The 27,305-nt window shown below is 49.9% G+C and overlaps 2 protein-coding genes across 2 annotated transcripts in view; one reads left to right on the top strand and one right to left on the bottom strand.

Moving 5' to 3' along the window:
* The window catches only part of SNX30 (sorting nexin family member 30), a 90,424-nt gene extending 77,846 nt beyond the window's left edge, over positions 1-12,578 (top strand). Inside the window, exons 8-9 of the mRNA XM_054584514.1 lie at positions 3,921-4,073; positions 6,552-12,578. Coding sequence (XP_054440489.1) covers positions 3,921-4,073; positions 6,552-6,611 — 213 coding nt within the window. The 3' untranslated portion in view covers positions 6,612-12,578. The remainder of the gene's footprint in view (positions 1-3,920; positions 4,074-6,551) is intronic.
* A 3,586-nt stretch (positions 12,579-16,164) lies between these two features.
* On the bottom strand, positions 16,165-25,160 carry SLC46A2 (solute carrier family 46 member 2). The gene is made up of 4 exons (XM_054584513.1): positions 23,975-25,160; positions 23,018-23,101; positions 22,454-22,610; positions 16,165-16,228 (listed from the first exon to the last, which is right to left on the bottom strand). Exons 1-4 carry the CDS (start codon positions 25,089-25,091, stop codon positions 16,171-16,173), a joined length of 1,416 nt encoding a protein of 471 aa, XP_054440488.1. The 5' UTR covers positions 25,092-25,160; the 3' UTR covers positions 16,165-16,170.
* Between the last annotated feature and the right edge of the window lie 2,145 nt (positions 25,161-27,305).

Here is a 27,305-nt window from a genome sequence, read left to right as displayed (position 1 = left end):
TGTGTGTGTTTTAATAATCCTAATGGGCATGAGGTGGTTATATCATTGTGGTTTGACTTGCATTTCCATAGTGATTAGTGCTGTGGAGCCTACATCATGTGCTTGTGAGCCATTTGTATGTCTCCTTTGAAGAAATGTCTATTCACGGCCTTTGCTCATTTTAAAGTCGGGTTGCTTGATTGCCGTGGAGTTGTTTCAGGCCGCTTTGGCGGGGGGAAGCTCTCGCCCTTCCCTGTGGCTGCAGCTCCTGTAGTCCCGTATTTGGTCTGTGCATCTGTCTTTTATCCTATCGCTACACTCGTCACCCAGGCGAGAAGCTGCAGGCTCTTCTCTGACTTTCTGTATCTTCTCTCTCACGTGCAGCTGTGGTCAGATCTGTCCGTTCTGTATCCACCAGCTTGGTCTAATCTGTCCTCTCCCTTCTGGCGTTACGGCCGCTGCCCTGCTTCCCGGGCGTTCAGGATCATCGCATGACAGTGTACTTTGGTGTTGACTCATGTCTGATCTCTGGTGAAATCTTGGGTGCGGCCGCAAGGGTGAGGAGTAATACGCCGTTTGAAAGAATATGTTTTGATTATGTTACAATAGTTTATATTTGGAAAACAAAAAAAGTAATCTCTTTTTATAAGATGGGGAATAAAGCTCAATAAGATACTCTGACCTGAGGAACACTTGCAAATGGTAGATTATCTTTTATGAACCTCAATTTATGTATAATATTGAAACTGACCAGAACTAATTGATATTTATAGAGTGTTTAAAGTACGCCAGGCACCAAGTGTGTTATGCATTCTATCTCATTCAACCTCATAACAGCCTTGTGCTGTGGGTGGTGTTATCCAGAAAAAGAAGCTGAGGCACTGAGAGGCCCAATGCCGCCCGTCCAGCAAGTGGGAGATGCGGTATTCGAACTCGGGAACTCTGGCTCCGTGACTGTCTATATCTGCGACGCTCTAGCAGTGCGCCGCGAAAAACTTTAAAACATGCAGTACCCGGCTATTCAGCCAAGAACACTGACCTCTTTTCCCTTAGATTGTCAGACAACAACAGCCAATACAACAGGAGCTGCCCAGAGTGAATGAATCGAAATTATACCTATTTTTTTGTCCAATCAGCAAAAACAAAACAAAACACATTTTTTGGTGCGCTGCCGAATTATAGCAATTAGTTTACGTGTACCATGAGATGAAAAAGGTTGAAAAATCACTGGTCTGTGTAGCTAGAGGAAGCACAAGGCATTTCTGTTTTCCAGAAAGGGGTGTGAGGTAAAGGGACCTCAGAAAAGCTGGAAGGATCCCAGGCCTGTGCATCCCTCCCCTCCCAAGTCTCGCCAGCTAGAGTCTTCTCTCTATGCCTTTGTGAGCGCTGTGGCCGGTGAGCTATTCCCGAGGTGCGTCTAGGTGCTCTGTCACTTCTGTCACTTGCATGTACCGTCCCACTAGAGTGCCCTCTCCCCCATCGTCACACGTGCCGCTTCTGTCATCTCTGAAGAGTCTCCTCAGTGGTATTTCTCCCAGGAGGCCTGATCCCTTATCCCAGTTGGACTCGCCCTCCAGTTCCGCCTCATGCTGTGCTCACCACGGGCTTGGAGTGAAGGGAAAGCGTCTCACCAGTAACCATCCAGGCAGGTTCATTTTCTCCCCAAAGAGACTGTAGGTGACTTGAGATAAGTTTGCCTACAGAGACCTAAAGCACTCTCGTATCCCTCAGGGCCAAGTGTGGAGTGTGCTGTGAAAATGATGAGCTACAAATATTTCCCACCGCCAGGCCCAGGCAATCGTAAAATCCAGAGCTGTAGTTCTGACTCTTCATTTTTGTGGGTCAGCCAGAGCGCCCATCCCGATAAGAAAGCTCCCTCCCACGCCCCGCTACCCTCCCCCACAAGAACTCCCCTGAATCAGAGAGCCTAGCCTCCCCCTTCTCCCTGGGCCCTGCCCGCCATGAGGTTCTCTTTTCAGAGCTTTGCTTTTTGAAGCAGTTTTGCTAAGCAAACAGGAAGTTGCTCCCAGGCCCTCATTCACCCAGAGGTTAAAGTGAGCGGTGCCCAGGAGAGGAATAAGGGAACTAGACTGTGCCTGCAGGGAGATGGGGCCTGGCCAGAGACCCTGGCGCACTGGGTGTCCCTCCAGGCCGGCTCTCTGGTGTTTTTTAGGGGGGCGTCTGGTGCAGCCAAGCCAGGGCACTCTTGTTTTCTTTCACTCCTCGCCAGGTGGCCAGCAGCAATGGGTGAGTCAGCAGGGAAAGGCCAGAGTGACCTCAGTCATGAAGTCAAGTATTTTTTTTAAAGGTTTTATTTATTTGTTTGTAGAGAGAGAGGAAGGGAAGGAGAAAGAGAGGGAGAGAAACATCAATTAGTCACCTCTCGCATGCCCCCAACAGGGGACCTGGCCCACAGCCCAGGCATGTGCCCTGACCGGGAATCGAACTTGCAACCTGTTGGTTTGCGGGAGGATGCGTAACTCACTGAGCTACACCAGTTAGGACTCAAGTATTTTTTGTTTGTTTGTTTTAATTCCAGAAGCTTAAGTGCTTTGAAGGAGGCTCCTTTCGTCCCCATTAAAAGAAAAGTTCTTTCCTTTCAAGTGGCCAGGATGCCTTGTCGTCTCTTTCTCTCCAGCTCATCCTTGTCTCACCCAAGTCGAGCTCCCATGCCAGGCACATTTGGATCCCCTTGCCTAGGCTGCTTCCTTGTCCTCTGTCCTGTGTACCGCAGCCACCTCCGAACGGGCTGGGTGGCACGAGGCCAACGCCCTTGGCTTTAGAAGCCCTGAAGGTGTCCAGCTCCCTCAAGCTTGACCTCCCCATTATTGGCATTCCTGGGTAGGTAGGCTCCTTGCCCATAAGGCCTGGGTATAAAACTTCCCTGGTTGGCAGAGACTGGCCCATAAGGTACCCACAGTTTGGAGACTTTGAGGTTCACAGGACCCAGCACGCAAACGGTACAAGGCCTCATTTGCTGTTGGGAAGCATTTGGCGGGAGGGCGTTGACCCAGCTTTGGGCATGTTGACCCCCTGATGACCATCAGGGCCCAGCGGAGCTCTTGACTGAGGACAGAAGCTAGCTTTGTGCTTTGGCAAGCAGGATAATCATTTCCTGTTACCTTTTCATAACATTGGATGTTCTCTGTCCAGATGTGTGGGATGGATGAAATCCACCAAAGCAAAATGAAAGTTGTGACATTCAGGTGACGTTGTGCCATTTTGAGAAAGTTTCCTTTAAGAAAACCTTGGAATAGCCTGCTACATTTTTCTCTTTTTCTTTTTAGCGAACATAAATATTTTTTCTTTTATTTCCCCAGAATTGCCTTTCTCTTTTCCTTTTCCTTCTTGACAATCTACTATCTCAGGGAGCGTGGACAAGCCTCCAGATTATCTGTAATGTGCGGTTCAGAGGAGGGAGCCAGCCCATAGTCTTATTATTGCAATTAATTCTCTGATTAGTGAAGATAGACATTGCCAGACATCAGAAGTAATGGAATCGTTCACATAATAATGGGAAAACCTTTTCTAGTTTAGTTGTTTGGCACAGGAGACCAGCAGGGTAATGTCAAATTCTGCTAAATAAATGCAAACTCTACATACATTGCTATGTTTAAAAAAAAAAAAAAGGAACCAAAGATATATGACTCTGAATGCAATGTTTCTTCTTCCTGCTTGTAAATGGGGAGGGGGGTGTTTCCCCCATGAGTCTCTGTTGTGCTTGGATGGGTTTGAAGATTTGGGTCAGGATGGTCTTTTTCAGAATTCCTTCTTAGGCCTGAAAACAATGGGCCTTACCTTCAAAGTAATGCCTCCAGAGAGTGCGTATGTGGCACTTTAATGTGGTAATCCAGCTCTTCGCGAGTGTGTGAGCAGAATAGTTCCAGGCGTGAGAAGCCAGTCACACGTACAAAGCACCCACTTCTGCGTCCCCCTTCCAGGTGCCCGCGGAGGTTGAGAAATGTCAGGATCGGATGGAGTGTTTCAATGCTGACCTGAAAGCCGACATGGAGAGGTGGCAGAACAACAAGAGGCAGGACTTCCGGCAGCTGCTCATGGGCATGGCTGACAAGAACATCCAGTATTATGAGAAGGTAATGAGCTCGCCGACCGGGCCGCAGCCCCTGGCTGAGGGGGTATTTCCACCGGCCAGAGCCTTTCGGAAGGGCCTGGCAGAGATCCAGGAGCAGGCGTCCTCGGTCCCAGCTCCTTCCTTCATTGTATGTTTATTCTTAGCAACCCCTGCATGTCTTTGCCCAGCTAGGCTCGATGCGGTGCTGATTTGGGGAGCAGCACCCCCGCCCGGGTGCCCCCTGGGTGTCCATCTCTGCTGATGGAAGCAGAAGTTTTCCCTTCTGTGCCCTTTGGTGCTGGTGACCAGCTGCTTCCCGGAACCAATCAGGCCTTCACCGCAGGGACGCCCCCAGTTAATGGAGGCTGGGGGTCACTTTAATGGCGGCTTTGGGCTTAGAACTTAAAGTACCCTCCCGTTGTGGCCCTGTGCACTGGCGCTCTTCACTCCCATTTTCCTATGGGTCCCTTTGGTCATCGGGTAGAGACTATAGATCCCTTATCAAAATACTGTTTGTTTGTTTTTTTAAAAATAGACTTTAAAACACTGCTCTTCAATATCTAAAATAAAGATGTGTAGGACTATAAAGGAAAACTATTAAAACAGCTTTTTTTCATGAATTCCCATATACCACACACAGTTTCACTGTCTTGGAACCTCGTCTTGGCTCCTTTGTACACTTAACTAAGCTTTCTGTGTGCAAGGGATGGGTCCACATTAATAAACACAACAGCAGGACTCCTACCATCAAGGGGCCGACAGTCTGGTGGAGATGGCCCCTGATCCAGTAATCCCACCTCTCCAGAGCGAGGTGAAGAACAGGAAGCTGCGGGAGGAAGTACTAGGGGGCGCAGTCCAGATTAGAGGTGGGAGGGGGCGAGTGGAGTGCGCAGGAAAGGCCAAAGTGAGGAAACTACGTTTAATCTGATTCTCTGAAACGAAGACTTGGGGGCTAAGTATTGCAGGCAAAGGGAGCAACATATGCCAGGGTCGGAGGTAGGAAAAAGCTTGAGCATTTGAGGATCAAAGGGAAAGCTGGTGCGGCCCTGGTTCCCCATCACTGACACAGAAAGACCCTTCCAGGTCCGAGATGATGGCCTAGGGAGAGAGCAGGACCCAGAATGCCCCGGCCCCCGCCCGGGGTCTCTGGCCGAAAGCCAGCTCTTTGAATCCCCCAGCCTCCCTTATGCAGGGCAGGGCCGGAGTTTGGCTTCTTCAACCTCAGAGTCATCAGGAAAGAGAAGCAGGGAACGATTTTACCATTCCTTTCCCTGGCTCGACCTATGGATGCCTCTCTCTTCCCACCTCCTCAGAATTTGCTCCCAGTGACTCAGTGCAAAGTCCTGCTTCACCCCTGCAGCTGCTCCTAAGAAAGGCCTGTGTGATTTCCCCTGTTCTTCCCTCTTTGCAAAAGACTTCTCAAAGGGAGACTCATTTCTGCTCAGCAGGATGCTCTAAGAGGAGAGTGCCAGGGTCCTCTAAGTTCTTGGCCCTTCACAGGGATCAGGGATGAGAGGGGATCAGTAGAGTGGAAAGAACACTTGTTTTGGAATCGTGGCTCTGCCAGCTTACTAGCTGTGTGTCTTGGGCAAGTTATCGAACCCCTCTGGGTCTCATTTTCTCCATCTATAAAATGTGTATGTGTGTGTGTTTGTAATAAATTATAATTCTACTTCATAGAGTTGTTGGGAGGACTACCTGTAGTGAACATAAAAGACAGGGTCCGGCACAAATAACGCCCCGTGTTTAAGTTACAAAATCTTTTGTTACAATAGCATAAGCATGCAATTCTGTAACATAATAATAACAACACACTCAAGCATACCGTATGAGGTTTTAGGTGAAACATTCGAATTAAAACCATAAATTATTACACCCATATAATTACCCTATCAGCCACAGTCAAGTAGGCGTTACTTCTGCCGGACCCTGTACATAACAGCATTTGGAGCAATGAAGCAATAAATAGAGAGAGTTCCCTCCCGCCATTTTCCCTTGTGGGAGATCCAGGAGTCGCCCACACAAGCACAGGTGAGGTTGGTGAGGAAGAGCAGGTTTCCAGCCCTTGGAGTCAGGTGGCTGACTCATTCCAATGTGATTTACAGCCTTATGCAAGCGCCACCGATACCTGGAGCCGTGTCTCCATCCTGGCTGAGAACCTAGGGCCTCATCAAGGGTTTGCAGCCTGGCCTCCTCTCTGCTTTTTGAAGGGAAAGACTTTCTTTCAGTAACTCCATTTTCGCTCACTGGATATGAGCATTTAGTATGGACAGTGCGCTCAGACCTTGAACAGAGGCTGTGATCTTTCACTGAAAGGGGGTGATGTGTTCAAAACCAACACCTGCTACCTCCCCTGTTTCTAGTAGTTATGGATGGTGCCTGTAGGTGTCGTCAGACAAAGGTGACCCAGCAGGAGTGGCAGGATGAGAGCAGAACTAAGAAGCTGACCCCGAAAGCTGAAACTCGCTGCTGATACTCTGTGCCCGTGTTGTTGTTTCAGTGCCTCATGGCGTGGGAGTCGATCATTCCACTGCTGCAGGAGAAGCAGGAGGCCAAGTGAGCTCCTTCTCGGGACAGAGGCTCTTCTACCCACACAGGGCATGGCGCCCCGTCCCGGAATGTCCCTGCGGTGCCAGCGAGGCAGCACTGAGAAAACAACCACAGAAACATCTCTCCTCGTGTATTTCTTTCCCACCCCCACCTGCCTTTGTCTGACAGTTGTTTTCAACTGGTATTTATTCCCTGGCGGAGTCCGGAGGGCTATGATCGTCTCAGCCGAAGCCGCGTACCTCCGTGCTGTGAAGGAACCCATGACACAGAATGCGACGAAGATTTGGACGTGAGGGACGAGATGCCCGCAGCCGACATTCTGACATCTCATTATGGCTTCCTGCTTTTCAGGGGCATGAGGAAGGCATGAACAGAAGGCCGCTCTTGCTTTCCATGGATACACGGCAGCTTGGGATGGACCTCTGGAGGCAATGACATGTCCTGGCCCGGCAGGAGGCACTGGCCCCTCCACGGAAGGCCCTTCGTGCACAGCGGCCGGTGACCGTGCCTGCGGCCTGCTGCCTGCTTGTGATGAGTGACACCTGTTTTATGGCTTCTGGTTCATATGAGGCCGTTGAAATCGGTGTCTAAGTGCATCCGTGCTGGAGCGAGCAGGCCAGTGTCCTGCTCCTCACGCGGCCTTGGGAAGCTGCGGGGACAGCACTCCGCACACTCCGCTCTGACGCTAGAATGCGGTAGTTTGGAAACTGTTTTTGTGTAAAATGAAAAAAGGTGCGTTTTTCTCTGTGACGTTCTTCCATGTTTTTCTTTCGCTTGTCATCAGCCTAGAGAGCAGGCCTGTCAGGGAGTAGCCATTGTCCTGAAGCCAGGGTAGCTCCCCAGCCGTTGAGATCCCCAGGCAGATGCCAGGCCCCCTGCCCACTCCTGCTCTGCGCAATGGCCTTTACCTCACCAAAAATTCCTAGTTTAATGTTTCCTATTATGTCCACTGAGTGTTTGGGCAACCTTGTGGTGAGAAGCTGGTATCTGGTTACGACACAGCCGAGATTTTGTAAACTCAGTGTGACTGTCCCACATGAAGTGCTTTAACCCACACTACTTCCTGATCAGGAAGGATGGCCGGGCCTCCTTGGTGACATGGGCAACAGCGAACCCTTCCTCCTAGTTAAGCTGAAGTCAGTGTGTCGCCAAGAGCCCGGGGACCGCGGACTGCAGCTCAAGTCTTTATTTCACACTATTACCAGGTTGACTTTTCAAATCAACATAAACACAGGCAGACAAAGAAAAGAACTCTTTTTTTTTTCTTCTTCTCCTGAAACGAAGCTGGACATGTCACGTTTGTGTTCTTTCATCTGTGGCTCATCCCTATCACATTATAAATCTCAAAGAAGTGATAGTATTTTTTTCCAGTGCAACAGCTGTGCTGAGACACTGCTGCACATGGAGGCTGACCTGCCAACACCGGCCGGTGTGCGGCACATTGAGGTCACTTGGCTCCACTTACAGCAGCGGAGTTGACCTTGTGTCAGCCACGGCCACGATGCTGACCCTCAGCTCCCTCAGATGCTGTCGGGGCAGCAGTCGGACAGCACAGGACAGTTTGGTTCTGCTTCCTTGTATCTGAAAAAGTCACAGTTTCGGTTGTAATTTTTATATCAATAGGTACTTGACTGCGCTGTTAGACCCCATTTGTGCCATTCTAAAACCCTTTGATGTGAATTCTCAGTTTGGTACGATTAGAAATGATTCACTGAAGTAGACACATGAGAATAGTCCATCTTCCCCGAGGGGTGATTCAGTGTTTCATTCTACCTCTAAACCATCACGTTGGTGTGGGTAGGAAGGCCCGGGTGCAGCCTGACCACATGCTTGTAGAATCGGGGTGGGTGGATGGCCCTCTATTGATATTTGATAGGAGACACTAGACTGACCCAGCAGCAAACACTCATCTTTGGGAACATGTGAAGACTTGCCTTATGGAATATGTGCTTTAAAACTGTCGCCCAGTGTAATGAATACTTAGAACTATAGCAGGAGTTACAAGAAGAGTACACTCTGCTGCTAGTTGCCAAAGCCCAGGGACATTCCTGTGTCAGGGTTAGTTGACAAAGAAGGCAACCCTTCCCAAAGATATCGAGTTCATCGCTGGGACATTTGGGGACGGGAGCAGGGTCTGCAGTCATCTCCACACATTATTGGAGGCAGAAGACTAGCTCTGAAGGGATTTGGGCGTCTTGGGATTTTGTCTTTCTCTGGTCCCCGTGTTGCTTTCTTTAAGACATCTGAGAGAGCGGGAACAAGACAAATTGCCCTCCAGCATGCCGTTGGTAACAGGACTCGGAAAACCAGTGTGCATTACAGACTTCCATGGAGAAATGGCCTAGGCCACGGCATCCGATGAGGGAAGGAGGTTGGACCAAAGGAAAGGGTCAGTAGGCAGTGAAGGAGGCCCTCCAGCCCTTCCCATGGCTCCCGTGGGCCCCTGAGGGTCAGAAGCCCCAAGCACTTGCCTCTTCATGTTGATCAGCACAAAGGTGATTGATTCCCTGTGACAATGTGGAACCCAGAGACTTCTGTGCCAAAGACTGCCTCGTAGAGGCTTCGTCACCCCATCCTTCTTGGCTCCACAAAGCCGTGGTGCTGAGATCACTGACTCCTGTCTTGTATTTGTTTTCCAGGAGATTTTTGGTTGCAGACACACCTTACCTCAGGCAGACAGACAAGGCTCAGGTTGACCGGGCAGGGCAATGGAAAGGCCTCCCTGTCCTCTGTCCCTGGCCTTCAGGAGTGAAAGGTTACAATTGCCCAGGTTCAAAATCCAGGCTAAGGCAGAAGAGAGAAGTCCTAGAAACTGAGCAGATTTTAGCGAGCTAATGATCTGCTCTGTTGAGGACGGCAGTTGTGACTGGTAACAGACATGGACCCTGCTCTTTTTTACCATGTAGTGGGGTCAGCAAGAAGATTCTAGGCTCCTCTGCAAGGACCCACTGCCCCTCATGGAGGAGGAACGTCCTGCACAGACAGATCTGGGGTCGGGATTTCTCGTTTAATAAGACAGTAATGACTCCTGATGAGCTCAGATAAGTGTGATTCTGGAGGTGGTTGGCTCGTATTTCACGGCGCTTCTCCTTGAATTCACCAGACACCTTTGTTTAGCTGAAATAGCAAAGCCCAGCACCATGCTGGGGATCATGGTGAATGTAACGTAAGTTTGTCTTCCTGCCAAATTTTAGCTACACCCGGATTGTGTCCTCCGTGTTGTTGAACTGAATGTGTTTTCTCAGTTGCCGTCCACGTGAGAAAACTAAGTGCACACTACTCTTTCTTGGGAGGCTGTCTCTTTTCTGTGATGGCACAACAGGAAGTTCCGCCTTGGGGGGCGGGGCGTGACGGCCCGTGGCAGTCTGCAAGTGCGGTTTCTCTCAGGATGGTGTCAGTGCAAGCAATGCCCAGAATTTGTGTGCCTTGGCCCTGCCGTTGTTAGTATTGATATCACAGGCACCGGCTCTGTTTTGACACCGTTCATTGGATTGCAGCATAGCCATTGTCTACACTCTGTCCTGACTGGTGCCAGGGGAGGGACGGCGAGGCCCAGAGCAACCTGCTAGGTCTGTGTTGGCCTCCTCTGTTTGGGTCTTGGGATGGGTCAGAGCCCGGCTCTCCTCCGGCTGCCCCAGGAGGTGCTTCTGCTCAGAAACTGGGCCGCCTGTGGCCAGGGCAGGGGGCTCGCCACGCGGGCCCTTGCCTTCCTAGCCAGCTGCTTTAAAGGCCTGTGGAAACCAGGGGACTGGATTCGAAGGCTGGGGGAACACTGCTTTCGTCATTCCCGTTTACAAAATGATGTTGGGAATGGAGTTTGCCTCTTATTTTCACAAGTCCTCAGGATAGCACTAGGTGGGACTTGCCCTCTCCTTTCATTTTCTCTGTTTGGATGGCAGGTGGCGTTTATTAGGAAGTTTGAGGAAAATGTCATCCCATGGGCCAGACACGTGGAGCTGGGTGTGTTGGAGTTGTCCTCCTCCCTGTGATTTTTTAAATTCAGTGAATAATCTAGAAACCCAATTTTTGATCAGCCTACCCCATAGCGGGGGAGATTTTTGTTTTAAGGAAGTCTGGTCTCCCCATAGTTGCCCAGACCAGAGCACGCACAGAGCTGACTGCATTAGAAAAGGTGAGCAGGCACTTTGATACAGGGGTTTGACTGTTCTTTCTTAATCATATGTGTCTGAAATGCTTTCTGGGTATGGCTGTCTAACCCCTTCTATGTGGCGCAAAAATAGGTTATCCAGGTAGTTCTTACTACTCTAGACAGCCTGTAAATAAGTACTTTGGAAAAATAACCTCAATAAACCAGTAATATTATTTGTCCCATACATAACTATTACGTGTACTTAGCACTTCAAAATCAACAAATTCAGACTTTTAAAAATACCGCAAACTTAAAAGTTTAACTCTACTTTTTGAGAAATTGTGAACGCCTGTTAAAATGCCTTATTCTTCAACTAGTGTTTTTTAGATGCTGAATAAAAAGAGTTTTTAGAAATGTAATCAGTTGTTCAGCTTAAGTACTAGAGGTCTAACATGGCCAGTCCTCCATCCCCTTAAAGAAACAAGAAAATGAGGTTCCTAGTCAGGGCTGCCTTTTGGGAGGAGAAAGCTAAGCAGTGCTATTGCCAAATGATGTTTCTGATAAAGTCAGGGAACACAGGGACCACAAACCCCTTTTTTGTTTTAAAGTGTGAGAGATTAATTTACTGCCTTTTGGCACACTTCTGATTGTAGAGAATATCTAGTATCAGCACTGACAAATCACATAGACACAGAGAACTCTATAGATTCTGACAACATTAAAGGTTTACCCTGATTCCGCAGAACAGCTTTTTCAGAGATACTGTGGGGCATGTTTCAGAGAGAAACTCTCCACAGGTTGAAATGCCAAAAACATAAAACGTATTGTGTTGACTCACATAATTTAGTCCATTTTAACAGAACTTTTCTACAAAAACCAGTAAATGAGTGCTGCGCGCGCTACCCTCTCCCCCTCCCCCGCCGCCCCCGGGGGGGTTCCGGCTCCCCGTGGGCCAGGTGAGGGCAGGCAACACCTGTCGACACCCCTGTTTGATGGGCTGGTTCACAGACTCAGTCCCCGCCCCCCAGCCCCGTGCTGGAAAGAAGAAAGGGGGTTGCTTTGACCGCGGTGTGGAAATGGAGCGAGGAAAGCAGGTTGCAGACAAGAATGTTCAGGATGTTGAAATGATGCCCATGTCCACCGGGCCCTCATTGAGTGACAGCTCTGTCCCCCTGGACACCTTTGAGGTTTGGGGACCGCCCAGCAGATGCGCTGTCCGTTGTACTTCCCGCGTGCCTGCTCGCCGAAGTCTGTGAGATGGCAGTGCATCGAGAAGCGGTGGATGCCCGATATATTCCCGTGAAATAAACTGCCAGCAGACTTTCTAACTAGTATTTTAACTGTTGAAAAGATTTTTTTAAAAAAGTCTTTTGCTTAGGTCATATCCAAATTATGGACTGTATTTCTTATGTTTAGAAACCATTCTTTACATTAAAAATTGTAAGAGAAAAAACCCTCCTGAGGTTATTGATAAAGTCCTTTGTATAAATGTGTTCTCTCCATGCTGCCATTAAGCCAAATCAAAGGCTGTGAAAAAACACAAATGTGTTCAAGAAGGTGTGTAGATGAGAAAGTGATTTATTTACAGATCAAAGCCTTTGTTTCATGAAGCTACCAAATTTTAAAAAGAATGTCACGGTTTTTTCCTTGTTATGGAACCCAGAGATTGTGAAAAGAAAAAAAAAAAAAAAAAGAGCTTTTGTTGCATTTTTGATGCTGGCACGAAGTTTTTGTCCACTTTTTTTTTCATGTATCTGTGTATTAAAAATTCTGTCCATTGTTTACTATGGGATTAGTATTACATTTTGAGGTAAATAAAAATTTGTATTGCTTGATAAACTGTTAGCGTGTAAATTTCCAAGTTTTCTTTACCTCAGTTAACTTAAAGTAATGGACCAATAAACCTATAAAAGATGCTTTCTTTACTTTGAGTCATGTTCTCATTTGTACCCCTTTATAAGAGCAAAAACATGCATGGGTCTTTCTTTTTTTTCTTCCCTTAAGTTTGCCTGCAAGAATCGGGATATACAGAGCAACAGAAACAACATAAAATTGAATAATTTTTATTCTTCTTCACTTTTTTATAGACTTATTCTCTATTTACCATCTCCTAAAAGCTGGCACCAGTTTGGGATGCGGTGAAGAAACTACCAGGGGTTGGTAGCCATAAAGGAAACCTTGATTGGCAGGTAGGCTGGCAGCCAGCTAAGGAAATTCCATGAAGGATTTCGTTTGACTGCTTAGATGTAACTTAAAAATCTGCAAGGAAAGAAGAAATGTCTATGGTTCTTGAGAGTGTCACAGTGTGTTGCATATTAGGGATCGGAATGCTTGGTTAAATTTACCTACTGAGGACAATGGACCGGAAAGGAACTTAAACTGGTGTTCAACTTGGCTTCCTGGGAGTAGACATCATTAATGTAAGATGGAAGACACCGTTAATGTAAGGCAGCCCTGCAAGATGAAGCAGCAAGGTGGGACAAGAGGAAGATTTAGGATCAAATTTCAGCTTTTCCACTTAACTACGTGGCATTAGGCAAGTCACACGTTTCCGAACTTCAGTGTTGTGATTTTTGAATGGAGACCTGCCCTCCCTGAACGGTCGCGGACTGGACCAGCCAGAAGTTCTCCAAAGCCGTGACGTGTCTGCTGGACACCCATTATGTGACAAGCCCTTATGGGAAGGCTCCTCTTGTTTAAATGCGGCCAACTTCAATATTAAGGATCTTCTCATAACAATGCTTCCTGGCTGCTTTATCATTGCAAATGAGGAAGCAGGGGATACCTTTTTTAACTGGTTTCTTTTAAGAAGGGGATGGAGGTTGTATGCTGGAGGATTCATGAAGTGATAGGAAGGCAGCTGGATTTAAGAGATTTCTGTGGGGAAGGGAAGGAGAGAGGACTCGGAGACCTCCAGCCTGGGAGAACTAGGAAATCCCTCGGGGTGGGGGTGGGCGGGGAAACAGAAGAGATGGAGTGAATTTAGAGGAGGGGCCCCGGGGAGACCTTGGGTTGGGTTTCTACTTGAAGAGGTCAAGGTGGGGGTGTTGACCCAATTGCTGGGAAGGGAGTTCTGGAAGCCACAGGAGTAAACCTGGTCACTGGGGAATACAACCAAGGACATGCTCTTGGGGCCTTAAGAATTCAGGATGCAGGGAGAGGAGGAGGGGGACTCGGGGACAGATTTTAAGGAGAAAAAGTCCAGACCACAGAGTAGAACAGTGGTTCTGAAGCGTGAGGGCCTATGAAAACACCCGTTGTTGGGTCCCACCCACAGAGCAGGGTTCCTGAGGGCCCAGGAATCTGCATTTCCAACAGGTTCCCAGGGATTGCTGCTGCTGCTGGCCCAGGGCCCGCGCTTTGCGAGGCCCTGGGTGAGAACATCTGTGAGAGGAAACGGTGGCCTGGGGAGAGGAGAAAAGGTTTGAAGCTGCTGCCTTGCTGACAGGTGGGGTTGAACAGGAGCCACTGCTGGGGCTTGGGGAGCCCAAGTCGGGTTAAAACCCACAGTGAATGGCAGAGTCAATGTGGGCAACTAAGAGAAATTTTTTAGATGTTCAGAGGAAGCTTTTTAGGAGCAGGAATGAAGCAGCCAGCGATTCATTCATTCGGGTTGGGGAAGTTTTCAGGGGTTGGGTGGGAGGCAGGGAATGAGCATATTGGTGAGAGTTTAAATGGGAGCATGGCCTTGAACTCATCTTCCCCATCCTTCTGGGTTTATGTGGCTTGTTTTAGTGGGGGGCTCTATCTTCTGTCATTCTTGTCTCCCTCAACCTCACCTTCTGCAGCCCACTCACCACCTCCTCCTGTTGGACTCTAGCCTCCAAGTATCCCTTCAAGTCTGCCTACTGTCCTCCATCCTTGTAGCCTGCTACCCAAGGCCGGGCCCCATCACCCTCCGCCTGGCCTACAAAGCAGTCTCTCTGCTTGTCTCCCTCCTGCAACTCTTGCTCACTCCTTCCTCCTCCAGTTCCTCCTCGGTGCTGCCAGAGTGCACTTTCTAAGATACAAAGGTAAGCATTCTGTGTTCCCGCTTAAAACCTTCCAACAGCTAGCCCCATTCCTCTAGGGAGAAACCTTTATTAAAGGCTAGATTTTATGTTGTTCCTCTTCACCACTCCAGCATCATCTCTCGATTGCATCCTCTTTGTTACCTCTCCTTCCCTCCCTCTTTGCTCCATTCACATTGTATTTCTTTATCTTGTGACATTTTCACCTCCTGGCCTTCCAGAATGTTCTCCCATCTACCTGGAATGTCTCCCAGCTTCTGGCCTTTGTAATTCCTTATCCTTCCAATCTTATCCTATGCCACTTCTGAGAATCCTACATCTGGACTATTATGCTCCCTCCCGTTGGCACTGATTATAGGATACTTCATTGCCCGCTCTTCTGTTTGCTCCCCCCCACTAGACAACACACTGTGAAGGCAACAGCGGTCATGTTCTTGCTCTATCTCAGCACCTAGCATGGTGCCGGGACCTTAGTAGATGTGCCAAGAAGGGTAGTTCCTTCCCTGCAAGGAATCAGAGGTACCAAAGCCTCTGAGCCCCAATGCTCTGAGATTTAAGAAAGCCATGTCTGTAGCTACAGAGGGCATGCCATCTGGGAAAGAATGAGTCACACACACACTATGAATGTTGAATTTACAAGGAGGTGAGTATGCTTTTATATATGTAAGTAAAACAGGCAATAAAATTACCTCAGAATAAAACAGCTCTTTATGTATTTCCTCTCCCCTCTCCCTTCATACTACTCACTTTGCGAGATATTGTTGACTGAAAGTATTCAATTTAATATTCCATTAAATAAAAAGTCTTGATATTTTCTTCTCAAAAAAAAAACAGTGACAATGACAGCAAAACTACCCCCAAGCCGAGAGCCTGAGCTCCGAATCTCTCCCGAGTGTTCACAGCTAACAAGCCCTCAGGAAGAGAGCTAACTTCTATCCAAAGTTTTCTTTTAATTTCAAAAATATTGACTGATGTTCACTGTCGGCAGTTCTTATGAGAGATTCTTTCCACGTGCCCCTCTGGCTGTTGGAAACGCGTGCCTTGGTTTGAGTTTTCACACGGGACTCCTAGCACCACACCCAGGTAGGTGACTAGTTAGCCGTACCCTGGAGCCAGGAAGACAATTTCTGGAAGAAAAAAAAGGCTGCTGTCTGAAGCTCCTTGGAGCGTGTGGTATGGCTGTGCGTGCAGCTTACATATAACTGTGAAGGTTCACACGGTACTGCCCGCAGAACCTAACCCCTGCCTATCAGGGGCATTGGAAAGCTGAGAAAGTTCTTCCATCACCAGGAAAGTGCTTTTCCCACCCACCAGGGGCCCCTGAGCCAGAGCAGGTCGCCTGGAGACTGGCTCTGGCTGGGACTTGGGTTTCTCAGCAGTAGGTTGCTTTGGTCACCAGTCCCTGGTTCCTTCCTCTTCAGAGGGGTTTGGCCATTGCTGGTGTTTTCAGCTCCTTCAGGTCGGCACCTTCATTTCTCTGTGACGTCTGCATGTTTCGCCCATGAGGCTTGTTTGCAGGCCACGATGCTGGAAGAATTGACAAGAGAAAATTACAAGAGAACAGCTGGATTGCGGGGGAGCTGTGCTTTTTCCTCCACACCGTTGGTGGGGAGGGCTCTAGCTGCCTCTTTATCACCGATAGACTGAGTGACCCTATCCATTGTAGCGTCGGAATGCCGGGCCAAGTGGAGAGAGATGGCCCAAGGGGACATCTTTCATTCCAGGCTCGTGCCGGTCACGTAACATCTGCAACTTTGCGTCTTCATTTTTCTGGAATCTCTCTCCCTCTCCCTTCTGCCCGAGGATAAACTCCCACTTGTATCTCAAGATCCCAAGTAGGTCACTAATCCCAGGTAGAATTAGCTGCTTCATTGTCTGCCTTCCTATAGTCCTTTTACCTGTTCCATAATCATTACAACAATTTCAAATATTTGTAGATAAATGAATGTGTGGGAATGTGTAGCTCTAAGTGGACATCTTGGATCTGTGTGACTCGGGGGTCCTTGGTTTTCTCGTCTGTTTGAGCTCTAGGTACCTCAGGTTCTAAGTTCTCCCTGAATGACACAGCACGCTGGGAGCTGCTGGATGGGCCATGAGCTTAAATCCAAACCTGTGAAGGACAGCTTTGTGGAAACTTCCAGTCACTGTGATTCCCCACCTTCCATGAGCCCCAGGGCTCCACAGGGAGGGACGCTCACTGTACTTAAAACTTGTCGTATTATAAAACTGGCAGGGGGAGAGCCGAGATGCGGAGGCGGCCGGCCCAGGGCCACGTGGGCTCCGGGCTGCGGCCCTGACGGTGTGAACCCCAGCGGCACAGCCACAAGGCGAGGGCCGGCCCCCCACTTCAAGGCCAGCCAGCAGGCCGCACTGGGGCGTGATGGTCAGCGGTGCTGGTAGTAGGTGGCGCACCCTTTGACAGATCAGTCATCACACAAAGGTACCTGAGTACTTCTTTTATGCCAGGCTCGCTGCTGGACACAGAGGATACATGGTGGGCCAGCCCTGGTCCCTACAGAAAGCCTGCGGTCTGTGGGCAAGCGCATGAAACAGATAATCACTAAAAATTCGTCAACGGTCATGCTTGAAGAAAAAGGACAGGAAGCTTGGGGAGGAGAAAATAGAAGGCTCTATGTCAGATCGAGAAGGGGATTTTCTCAAATCCCCGAGGAGATGGTGCTTCAGACCACAGCTGGTTGGTACGTACGTGGGAAAGGGAGCCCAGCAGGAGGGGAGGTGGCTGGGGCTGCAGCGTTGAGGTGGGAGGGTGGTGAATGGGAGGAATGGGAGGCCAGAGAGGTTGGCCAGGCCAGATGCTGCAAGACCCTGCGGCCCATGGCGTAATGTTTGGGTTTTACCCTAAGAGCACTGAAAGCCAAGCGCAGTGTCTTGAGCAAGAGATGACGTGATCCCACTCACCCTTCTGGGAAATCGCCCTGGCCCCCTGGCGGACGGCGGTGGGTGCGTGTGGGGAGAATGACTCGGGCTAATTTGGCCTTCCGAGTGCTGTGGGCTGGGGGGGCAGCAAAAAGATAGAACGAAAAGGATGAATTTGAGGCCTATTTTGGAGGTAGACTCAATGGGGTCTGATGGACTGGGAGGGGAGGAAGGAGGGGGAGGGCGCTGGTGACTCTGAGCGGTGGTGCCATTTAATGAGACAGGAAAGACTGGAGAGAGAACAGACTTGGGAGAGTGTCAAACCGAATTTTGGAAATTTAAATGATAATGTGAAGTTTGAGAGTACTTTAGGTGACTCGGCAGTGGAAGAGGTTCCCAACCTTTTTGGCACCAGGGACCAATTTCGTGGAAGACAGTTTCTCCACAGATGGGGAGGCCGGGATGGTTTCGGGATGATTCAAGCACATTACATTCAAGCCCACCTCCTGCTGTGTGGCCCAGTTCCTAACAGGCCCGAACTGGTACTAGTCCATAGCCCAGATGTTAGGGACCCCTGACTTAGAGACTATAAAGTGAGAGGACAACCCAGAGCAGACCCCAAAGAATTCTTCCATTTGGAGTTTTGTGGAGAAGTGATCATAGAGGTTGGAGAACAACGAGGACAGAAGTGTTGAGAAAGGCAAGTGACAGTGACAAGTGCCATCCAAAGAAAGAGGGATCAACAGTGTTGGAAGCCACTGAGAAATCATGTGCGGTAAGGAGTGCAGAGAGCCCGCTGGATTCAGCTTTGAAGAAGTCTTATCTGAGAGCAGCTCCGGGGAGTTGAGCTGGGGACATCAGTCTGTAGAGGGGTACAAAGTAAGTGGGAGGAGAGGACATGAGACAGCTAGTGCAGACCGGCCTTGGGGGAACTAGGCTATAGAGAGGAGGAGACAGGAGGGAGGGTGCTGGATCATGCATCAGTCCCAGTGGGAAGAATTCAGGAGAGAGAGAGAGCAGCTCACCAGTGCACTGAGCTCTCTGAAGAGGTGGGAGAGGTGGCACCCAGACACCTGGAGACTTTTCTTTTTCTTTTTTAAAATTTGTTTATTTTTAGAGAGAGGGGAAAGGAAGGAGAAAGGAGGAGAAACATCGATGTGCAAGAGATGCACCCCAACAGGAGACCTGGCCTGCAACCCAGGCATATGCCCTGACTGGGAATTGAACTGGTGACCTTTCAGTCTGCAGGCCAATGCTCAGTCCATGGAGCCACACCAGCCAGGGCACTTGGTGACTTTTCTAAGAAGCAGTGTCACTTACTGGATAAAGGAGACTGCCTGGGTTCAAATCCTGTCTCTGCACTTACCAGCTACGTAACCTTTGGCAAGTTACATAGTACTTTAGAATCAAGGGTGTCCAGCCTGTGGCCCACATGCCGCATGCAGCTCAGGGTGGCTCTGAATGTGGCCCAACACAAAATTGTAAATTTACTTAAAACACCATGAGATTTTTTTTTGTGATCATGTGTCACAGTGTATTTAATGTGTGGCCCAAGACAACTCTTCTTCCAGGGTGGCCCAGAGATGCCAAAAGTTTGGACACACATGCTAGATTCTGTTTCCTCATTTCAAAATGGGGATAATAATAGTAATTACATAAGAGGAGTGTTTGGGAAAACTAAATTAATTCAAATATATCAAATGTTTAAAGCTGTGTCTGTCACATATTAAGGATACTTAAGTGTTTGCAATTATTGTCATAAAAAAAGGGCAGGGAGGAGAAGAATGGGATGGGTGCCAATGGACACAGGCCTGTAGATTTCCTTTGGGGAAGACAGGGCCATTCTCCTCTGCTGGCTTCTATTTTCTCCATCAAGCATGAGGCAGTTGCCTAGCACACGTGTTGGGTGGGGAGTGGGCTGCAGGTGGGCAGGGTCAGACATTTACTTCCTCAGAACCTCCCTATTGCATATAAAGAAGAGCAGGCAGCAGAGGGCAGGTAACATGAAATTGGTTCACCTTGGTACCAGGAACAGCCAGGGCCAGAGTCCCCTCTTGCAAATAGGCTGTTGGCAGCTGCAGCCCGGGACCTCTCCTCCCAAACCCTCTGCCCTCCGCGGGCTCCTCTGCTCCCTGCTCTGATGTGCCTCCCCGGGTTCTTACGTCCTTGGAATGTAGCTTTCCTTCTGTTGTTAGAGTTCTACTGGTCTTGCCTGTTGATCTCACTTAATGATTAATGGTACAGCCTTGGCCACTTCCTGCTGTAAGCATTTTTCCCTTTGGGGAAGGGAAAGATAATGAAAATACTCCCTTTATACCAGAAGTCCTCAATCTTGCTTGCACATTTGAATAACCCAGAGAGCTTTCAAAAGTTCCTGTGCCCAGGCTGCACCCCGGATCAGCTGAGTCAGACTATCTGGGGGTGGGACCCAGACATGAGTAATTTTCATATTTCTCAAGGCGATTCCACTGTACGGCGAGCCAAGGAGGCTTTGCTCACACAGGGCTCCCTCTACTGCTAAATGTCTACAAAGGAGGGAAACAATTAGCAGCGCCGGAAGCACCCCCTTCACATACGCACTCAGCCACGTACTTGATTGATTCAAGACTCTGTCCCTGCTCCTGTGATACAAGATTGTAAAGACCACGCGAGGCCTAACCAAGATTCCGTGCACAGAATGTATGACTGTGTCCAAGTGCATGTTACGAGTGCATTGGGGTGAGATGTCAAGGGCAACACACCTGCTTCACGGGCCCTAAAAGTCTCTTAGCGAAGGCAAAGCATCTGACTGAGCACACACATGAAGCAACGAAACCAGAAAGGAACCCATTATTGTGTTTTCTTACTGTTTTCGTTGGACTCTTCCTATCATGAGCTATGACACCCACTGACTAGTCAGACTTGTTTTCTTTTGTTGTTTCATGGTTTTTATTTATTTGTTTAGGTTAAAAGAAATATTTCAACCAACTGCCAATCAAATAGGACTAGATAACTGCCAAGTGGCACAGCGACCAATTCATCACTGACTTGGACAAAGAGCTGGGGCTCCTGAGAAGTTCGCACTGCACGCTTGGCCCGGCTAAGCCTGAACCGTTCAGCCAAGGCTCCCATGAAGAGGGGCACCTGGAAAGAGCTAAGGGCTGGGCAGTTGGAGGACAGGTCTGGCTCAGGCCTGAAGGCGAGCAAGTGAGAACCGGGCCAACAGGGCGCCAGTGCCTGCTGCGTGCACAGATTTTCTCAGCGGTTTGATCTTCATATCTTATTATTCTTAACTATGAAATAAAGTAAAAAGCCTCATCTTGGCTGGTGTGGCTCTGTTGTTAAAGCTTCATCCCATAAACCAAAAGGTTGTGGGCTTGATTCCCAGTCAGGGCACACACCTAGGTTGCGGGTTTGGGCCCTAGTCAGGGGGCATATAGGAGGCTACCTAATTGATGTTTCCCTCTCACATCGGCATTTCTCCTTCTCTCTTTCTCCCTCCCTTCCCCTCTCTCTGAAATCAGTGAGAATGTCTTTGGGTGAGAATTCAAAAAAAAAAAAAGTTAATAAAAAGCCTTAATGATGGATAGCTCCTGTCCCAGAAGGCCCAACTTTCTGTGCAGGCAGGGACGTGTATTGCAATGTGATGTGAGAATTCCAAGAAGGGCCTTACCATCACCCGCTTCCTACTTCTCCCGCCTGCCTTTAGCTGCTTTCTACTCCGCTGCCCACAATGCCACCCTCCCTGATGCGTACAGTTCGCGTGTGCTCCTAGGCAGGTCCCTTTAAAATGCAACTCTACATCAAATCCCTGGCGCCTGATTGTGGGTGTATTTACTGCATTTCTTTCCCCTCTGGTGGGACTGATACAAGCCTGAGAACTTTACTTTAGGAGGAGGAGGAAAGGGCCTGAACGGTCCAAGCCGTGCTGCATAATATGTAGCCACTAGTCACACTGGCTACCAAACAATGGAAATGTGACTAGTCCAAACTGGGACATGCCATCAGCATAAAATCCGTACTAGATTTCAAAGACTCAGTAAAAGAAAAAAGAAAGGAGACCTCATTGATTTTGTAAATTGATTACATGTGAAAATGATAGTTTGGCTATAGTGGGTTAAATCAAATACGTTATTAAAGGTAACTTCACCTGTTACTTCTATCATTTTAAAACGTGACTGCTAGAAGGTTTAAAATCACAGACTGGCCTGCCCTGGTGACGTGCACCGCACCTTCGCTGCTCGGGGCAGGTCGAAGGCCGGCCCCTTCCTGTAGCCCAGCTGGGCGACGGCTTAGGTGGTGCTCTGGCCGTGCCCCGGAAGGCCTCTCCGCTGCTTTTCAGCTTTTCTCCTGCCTGTTCTCTCTCAGACTCGAGTGCTCTTGTTTTACAAATAAGACAATGCCCCCAAAAGACACCAAGGGAATTGCCCGTCTCACGGGACCTCACACAGTCCAGTGGCCGTGAGATGTCAGGGGTACTGAGTACCCAGGTGCCAAGCCCTCAGAGGGCACAGGGAAGAATGGGCACTCAGAGGTGAGGAGGGATGTCTCCTCACTTCCTAAAGGAGCTACACTAAAGAGGCCTGAGAGGTTCCAGAGGTTTCTACACCCAGCCTCAGAGTATAAGGAAGTATATGAGGTTCCTATAAATAAATTGTATGACAAAACCACCAGGAAGTGAGCCAGAGGGTTGGGACTGTCTGTTCATCACTTATGACTGTGGGGAACTCCCAAATAATTTGGGGGAAAAGCAGGACTTTTTCTTTGTGAGAGAACCTACTGAGAACCCACTGAAAGTAAACAATGCTTTATGACAATGGGCTGGAGGTGGTCCAACAGCCCGTGACCTAAGCCCCAGAGCCCTGGCCCAGACAGCAGATGCTGCTCTTCTCTTACCCAATCGGGACGATGGCCAGGAAGGAGAGAAAGCAGGAGAGGGCAAAGCAGGTGCCGACAAACTTTTCCATGGTGAGCTGATAGAGCTCGTTATACACTGTGGATGTCACCACCGAGGTGAGAGTCAGGGACAGCTGCAGAATGACAAATACCTTACCTGTGGAAGGAACAGAGGTTACCAAGAAGATACGCTGCTCTCCCTGCCTGTTCCCAGCTAGCTGAGCCTCTGGGGAGCTCTCAGGAGACCCCGCCCCCTTCCCAGGACTCCCTCGGGGTCTCATTTCACCAGGACTCCTGCCTCCATCCAGCGGATCCACCTGTGGCCTGTAGATGGTAGTGTCTTCCTTTGACTGTGGCTTTTCAGCGACTGACTCCCTGAGTCTGCCCCACCCTCCCACTGTCACTCCGTCTGCCCTGGATGGACAACAGTGTGTCCCTAGAGTATTTCTGATTGCTTCTGGAACTCTTCTCTGTGTGCCTCTGCACATCCAAACCCTGCGCCTCAAGTCAAGCAGCTCCGTAACAGCCCTGGCAGAGGATCTCAGAGAGGTGCATTTCACTCACCATACGAGGAGTCCTTTATGAGCTTGGACATCGCTGATCGAATGGTTGTGATGGGGATGAGAGCGAAGAGCATGACGGCTCGAGCTGGAAAGAAATCACACGGGAACACGCCTCACTGTAGCTCCACCATGGCCAAGATGTGAAGCAGAATAAAGCGAAAGCCTCGCTTAGAATTCCCTCTCCCCATAGCTGCTATGTGGCTTGCTCTGCAAGACGCATGCCCTCCCTGGTAACTGTCTTAAGTTGTTCTTTCTGTTAGCCACTAGCCATGTGTGGCTATTTAAATTAATTAAATGAAATAAAATTTTAAGTCCTGTTCTTCATTCGCACTAGCCACATTTCAAGTGCTCAGTAGCCGCATGGGGCTTGTGGCTACTCTACTGGACAAAACAGATACAGATCATTTTGATTGTTGTAGAAAGTCCCACCGGAGCATTGGTCTAAAGCTCTCTCCTGTGGCTGTCTGAACTGAGTCCTTACATGGAAACTTGATTCTGCTTCCTTGAGGGAATTTATGACATTGCTTATAAAAAGCATTTATGGAGAGTTCTTTAAACCCACTTTTAGAAAGCCCTTGCTTGGCCTGAAATGATTTTAATCAGTTGAATTATTTACTATTTTACCCCTTTACATTGGGGAGAAGAACCCAACCTGGTCCCCTTCATCCAAGGCCATCCTAAAGCCTCTTCTTCTGACCCTGGGACTGACCCTCCCCCCCATGACCTCCGAGGGCTACAGACACCACTCTGGTGACATTTCAATGGGCAATACAGTTAGCACAATGCACAGCGCAATGCAGATCAAGTCAAGTGCGCATGATCCTGTCTCCCTGGAAGCTCCTAGGTAGCAGGTCTAGTCCCTGGCACTGCGCTGGGACACAGCAGTCCTGGTGTCTGCCCCACGACTCCGAGGGCCTGCAGCGTCTCTGTCCTGCCTCCCCAAGAAGGTCAGACTCACCGATGTAGAACATGTACGTGTTTTTCACAAAAGTCAACAAGAGAGCTCCCAATCCAAAGGAGATCATCCCGATCGTGATCATGGTGGTGTCCCGGAAGCAACGGGAGAAGATCAAGACACCCAGGAAGCTGGTGATGAAGATCATGTACCCTGCAGCCATACTGTAGCCCACCTCTACTTGGCCCCAACTGAGAGGCGCCCTTAGCACAAAAAGGGGCATCACGTCCACTGTGCCCACCACTGCGATGTCATAGAGGATGGCGCCCAGAAAGAGCAGGGCAATAATGGATTTTTGGGGCGTTGCTTTCCTAGGAGATAGAGGGTGCCCCACTACACTCTGCCTGTCTGGCTCATCAGGGTCCAGGGTGCGATATGTGCCCACAGTGCCGGACACCGTATCCACGGGAGAGAGTGCTTTTCTGGGCTTGGCCTCCAACTGGGGGACTTTCAGAACCAAGAGGCTGTAGAAAAAGGCAAAAGAGGCACAGCTCACGCTGCAGGCCGTCAGCAACAGGCCCTTCGAGGGCTGCCCAAACATCTGCCGGAAGAGATGCCCAGAGACCATGCTCCCCGTGAATCCCGCGAAGCCCAGGATCAGGTCGATGAAGATGAGGCGTACTGAGCGGCGGTCCACGGAGGAGCCAAGCGAGCCCAGGGATACAATCCCCGACCAGTATGCTGAGTGGCCGCCGCAGAGCCCGTTCAGCCCCACGGCCCAGTACAGCACCTCCACGGGCCAGTCCCACAGCACCTTGAAGAGCAGCCCCAGCCGGCAGAGCAGGAGGCCCAGCAGGGCCACACAGAGAGAGATCTTGCGGTGGTAGCGGTCGCTGAGCCAGCCCAGCCCGAAGGCAGGCAGCAGGGGCGTCAGGCCCATCACGAGGTTGTAGATGATGTAGAAATTGGAGATGGCCTTCTGCTGCTGGTCCTCTTGAGCATCCCCGGGCGATGGGGTGGCGCTGTGGTTGGAGGTGGCCGCAAAGGAGTCCTTCAGCACGAGGAGTAGCCCTGCATCGTAGAGGGAGCTGGCCACCTGAGTGGACGCCACCACGGGCTCAACCCAGGTCCTCACCTGGAGGCGAGCCAGGTGGCCGCTGCAGGTGGCCTCGGGGCCCATGTGGTCTCTCTGATGCGGGACGGAGGGGCTTGCTCGATAGCCGGCCGCTGCTCCCAGCGCGCGAGCCGTGCGTCCTGGGGAGCGCAGGAGAGCCGAGCCGGGCGCGGGGCTCGTGTGACGGCTGCCAGCCCAGCAGCCAAGTGACCTTCTTGGCCGAGGCCACTCCTCGGAGCCAAAAAAGGCCGTGCTCCGCCCTCGCCTCCGCCTCCCCCGGCCGGGCGAGCGGGGCTGGCGGCCGCCCAGGGCGCAGGGGAGCGCCCAGGGAGGCTTGGCCCCCGGCGTCCCCACCCGTGGCCGCCGCGTCACGCTGCTCCAGGGAGCGCGGCCGCCTGACCAGGCGTCGATATTCTCACAGCCAGGCGCGCCCGGACATCCCGCAGGTCGCTGCGCATCTCTCCCCGGGGCTCGTCGTTGCGCGGGCTGAGAAACCCCAGGCGTCCTTGCTTCCTTCTTTAAGTACACACTTCTGCAAAGAAGACCAGGGTGATGGGCGGTGCAGGGACAAAAACGGTCGTGCCCGGGGATGGAGAGTCAAAGTACACAGCTTCTGTCCCTCGGCCCCCAACTCGCCCAGGGCAGCAGGGATGGGCAGGGACCCAAAGTCACACAAGGGAAACTCAAGTCTGCAGGGAGAGTTTATAAAGCCGAAGAGATAACGTGCTCTGGGTGTAGGGACCAAACTCTAAACAATCTTCGGTAGAAATGTGTCCTTTGGGCAGTTTTTAGATGAGCTATAATCTTCTCTACCCCTCCCTGCCCCTGCTCAGCCCCCTGTGTCCAGGCGCACGCAATTCTGACTTCTGCAAAGAGAAAGACCCGCTTAGTTCCCTGCTTCAAGATGTGCCCCGTGGAGCTGGCCTGGCAGTCCCCTCAAAGCGTCCTCCCTTCCCTCTTGCTCCGCCTCGCCTAGGCCCACCTTGGGAGGAACTGGTTTCATCCACCCCATGCCTGGCTCTCCTATTCCATCGCTGACCCTGTTTTACCAGAGGCTGCAGCAAAACCGTCCAGTCAGCCTGTTCCTGGGAGGGGCTGAGGCTCTGGGCATGGGGATGGGGAAGGTGGGACTCAGCAACCAGATGTGGCCATGAGAAGAGCAGAGAGCCCTCTGTGGCCCTTTAATCGAAGAGTCTGGCTATTTGTGGGGCTGCAGACACGCCAGGGCAGGCTTTATCCGAGGGTCCCTGGTATCCGTCTCAGATGTTCCCATCTCCTTGTGAAACCAGGGAAATTTGAGAGGTCTCTTAGAGATTCACTTGAGACATAAGGACAGGTCTAGCAGGAGCCGGTCATCATAATACTAGCCAGCCCTGGGACCCTCTGGGCTTGGGAACTGAATCCTCGATCCAGAAGTGCACTGGACCCAGGGCAGCTGGTGGTTCTCCCTGATTAGGCTACTCTGGTTTGGACTGTATTTTCATCATGTCCCCATTACCCTTCGTCTCTGAATGCAGGCCCCAGCTGAGTTAGTGGCCGACCATCCTGTGTGGCTTAGGACACTGGCAGGGTATAGCCCGTGAGCCAAGTTGAACACTGACCCTGCTGTTTTAGTCTCTAGGGCAAGGCTGGCTAATTCATTAACGTGCAAAAGTTAAACTCTCTCATCCTTTACATTGATGAAGTCACATATTTGAGGAGAAAGAAACTAAAGAGAATTTTAAAAGAAGCAGCTAACAGGTACCGAGTCTTTACTATGTACTAAGCACATTACAGGAATAAATTAATTTAATCCTCCTAAGACGTCTTTAAGCTAGTCTGTCCTCTCATTTCATGGGCGCAGAAACTGAGGCCAGCGAGGTTAAGTAATTTGCGCGAGATCGCATAGATAGTAAGCTGGAGAGCCAGAATTTGGCACCGGCCTATAAAAGCCTATAGCAATGAGAAATTTTACTTGAGGGTGTCCTCTCAAGCCACACAGGAATGTGGAGAGGAGCAGGAACATCTTAGTCATTTGGAAGTTATTATTTATTAAAATGTATTGCATAAACAGAGAGAAACGAGGAGTGGATGGAAGTTTGTTTATTGACGTACATCCCAGCACTTTACAATCAAGGAGGGAATATTTTTATTTTCCTAATGTATGGCCCCAAAATTCAATTTAGACAGGAACAGTCTATATTTGGAAAATACCTTTGACCACTTAGAAGGTGAAATCCCCTGGCCTGATTTCAGCTGTAGAGGAGGCTACAGAGAGCGGGTGGCACCTCTGTTTCTGAG

Source organism: Pteronotus mesoamericanus, unplaced genomic scaffold (assembly GCF_021234165.1).
Source record: "Pteronotus mesoamericanus isolate MK-2021 breed Mesoamerican mustached bat unplaced genomic scaffold, CSHL_Meso_final contig_78, whole genome shotgun sequence".
Taxonomy (NCBI): domain Eukaryota; kingdom Metazoa; phylum Chordata; class Mammalia; order Chiroptera; family Mormoopidae; genus Pteronotus; species Pteronotus mesoamericanus.
Note: the sequence above shows the minus strand (reverse complement) of the source record. Positions and strands in the feature narration are given on the sequence as shown.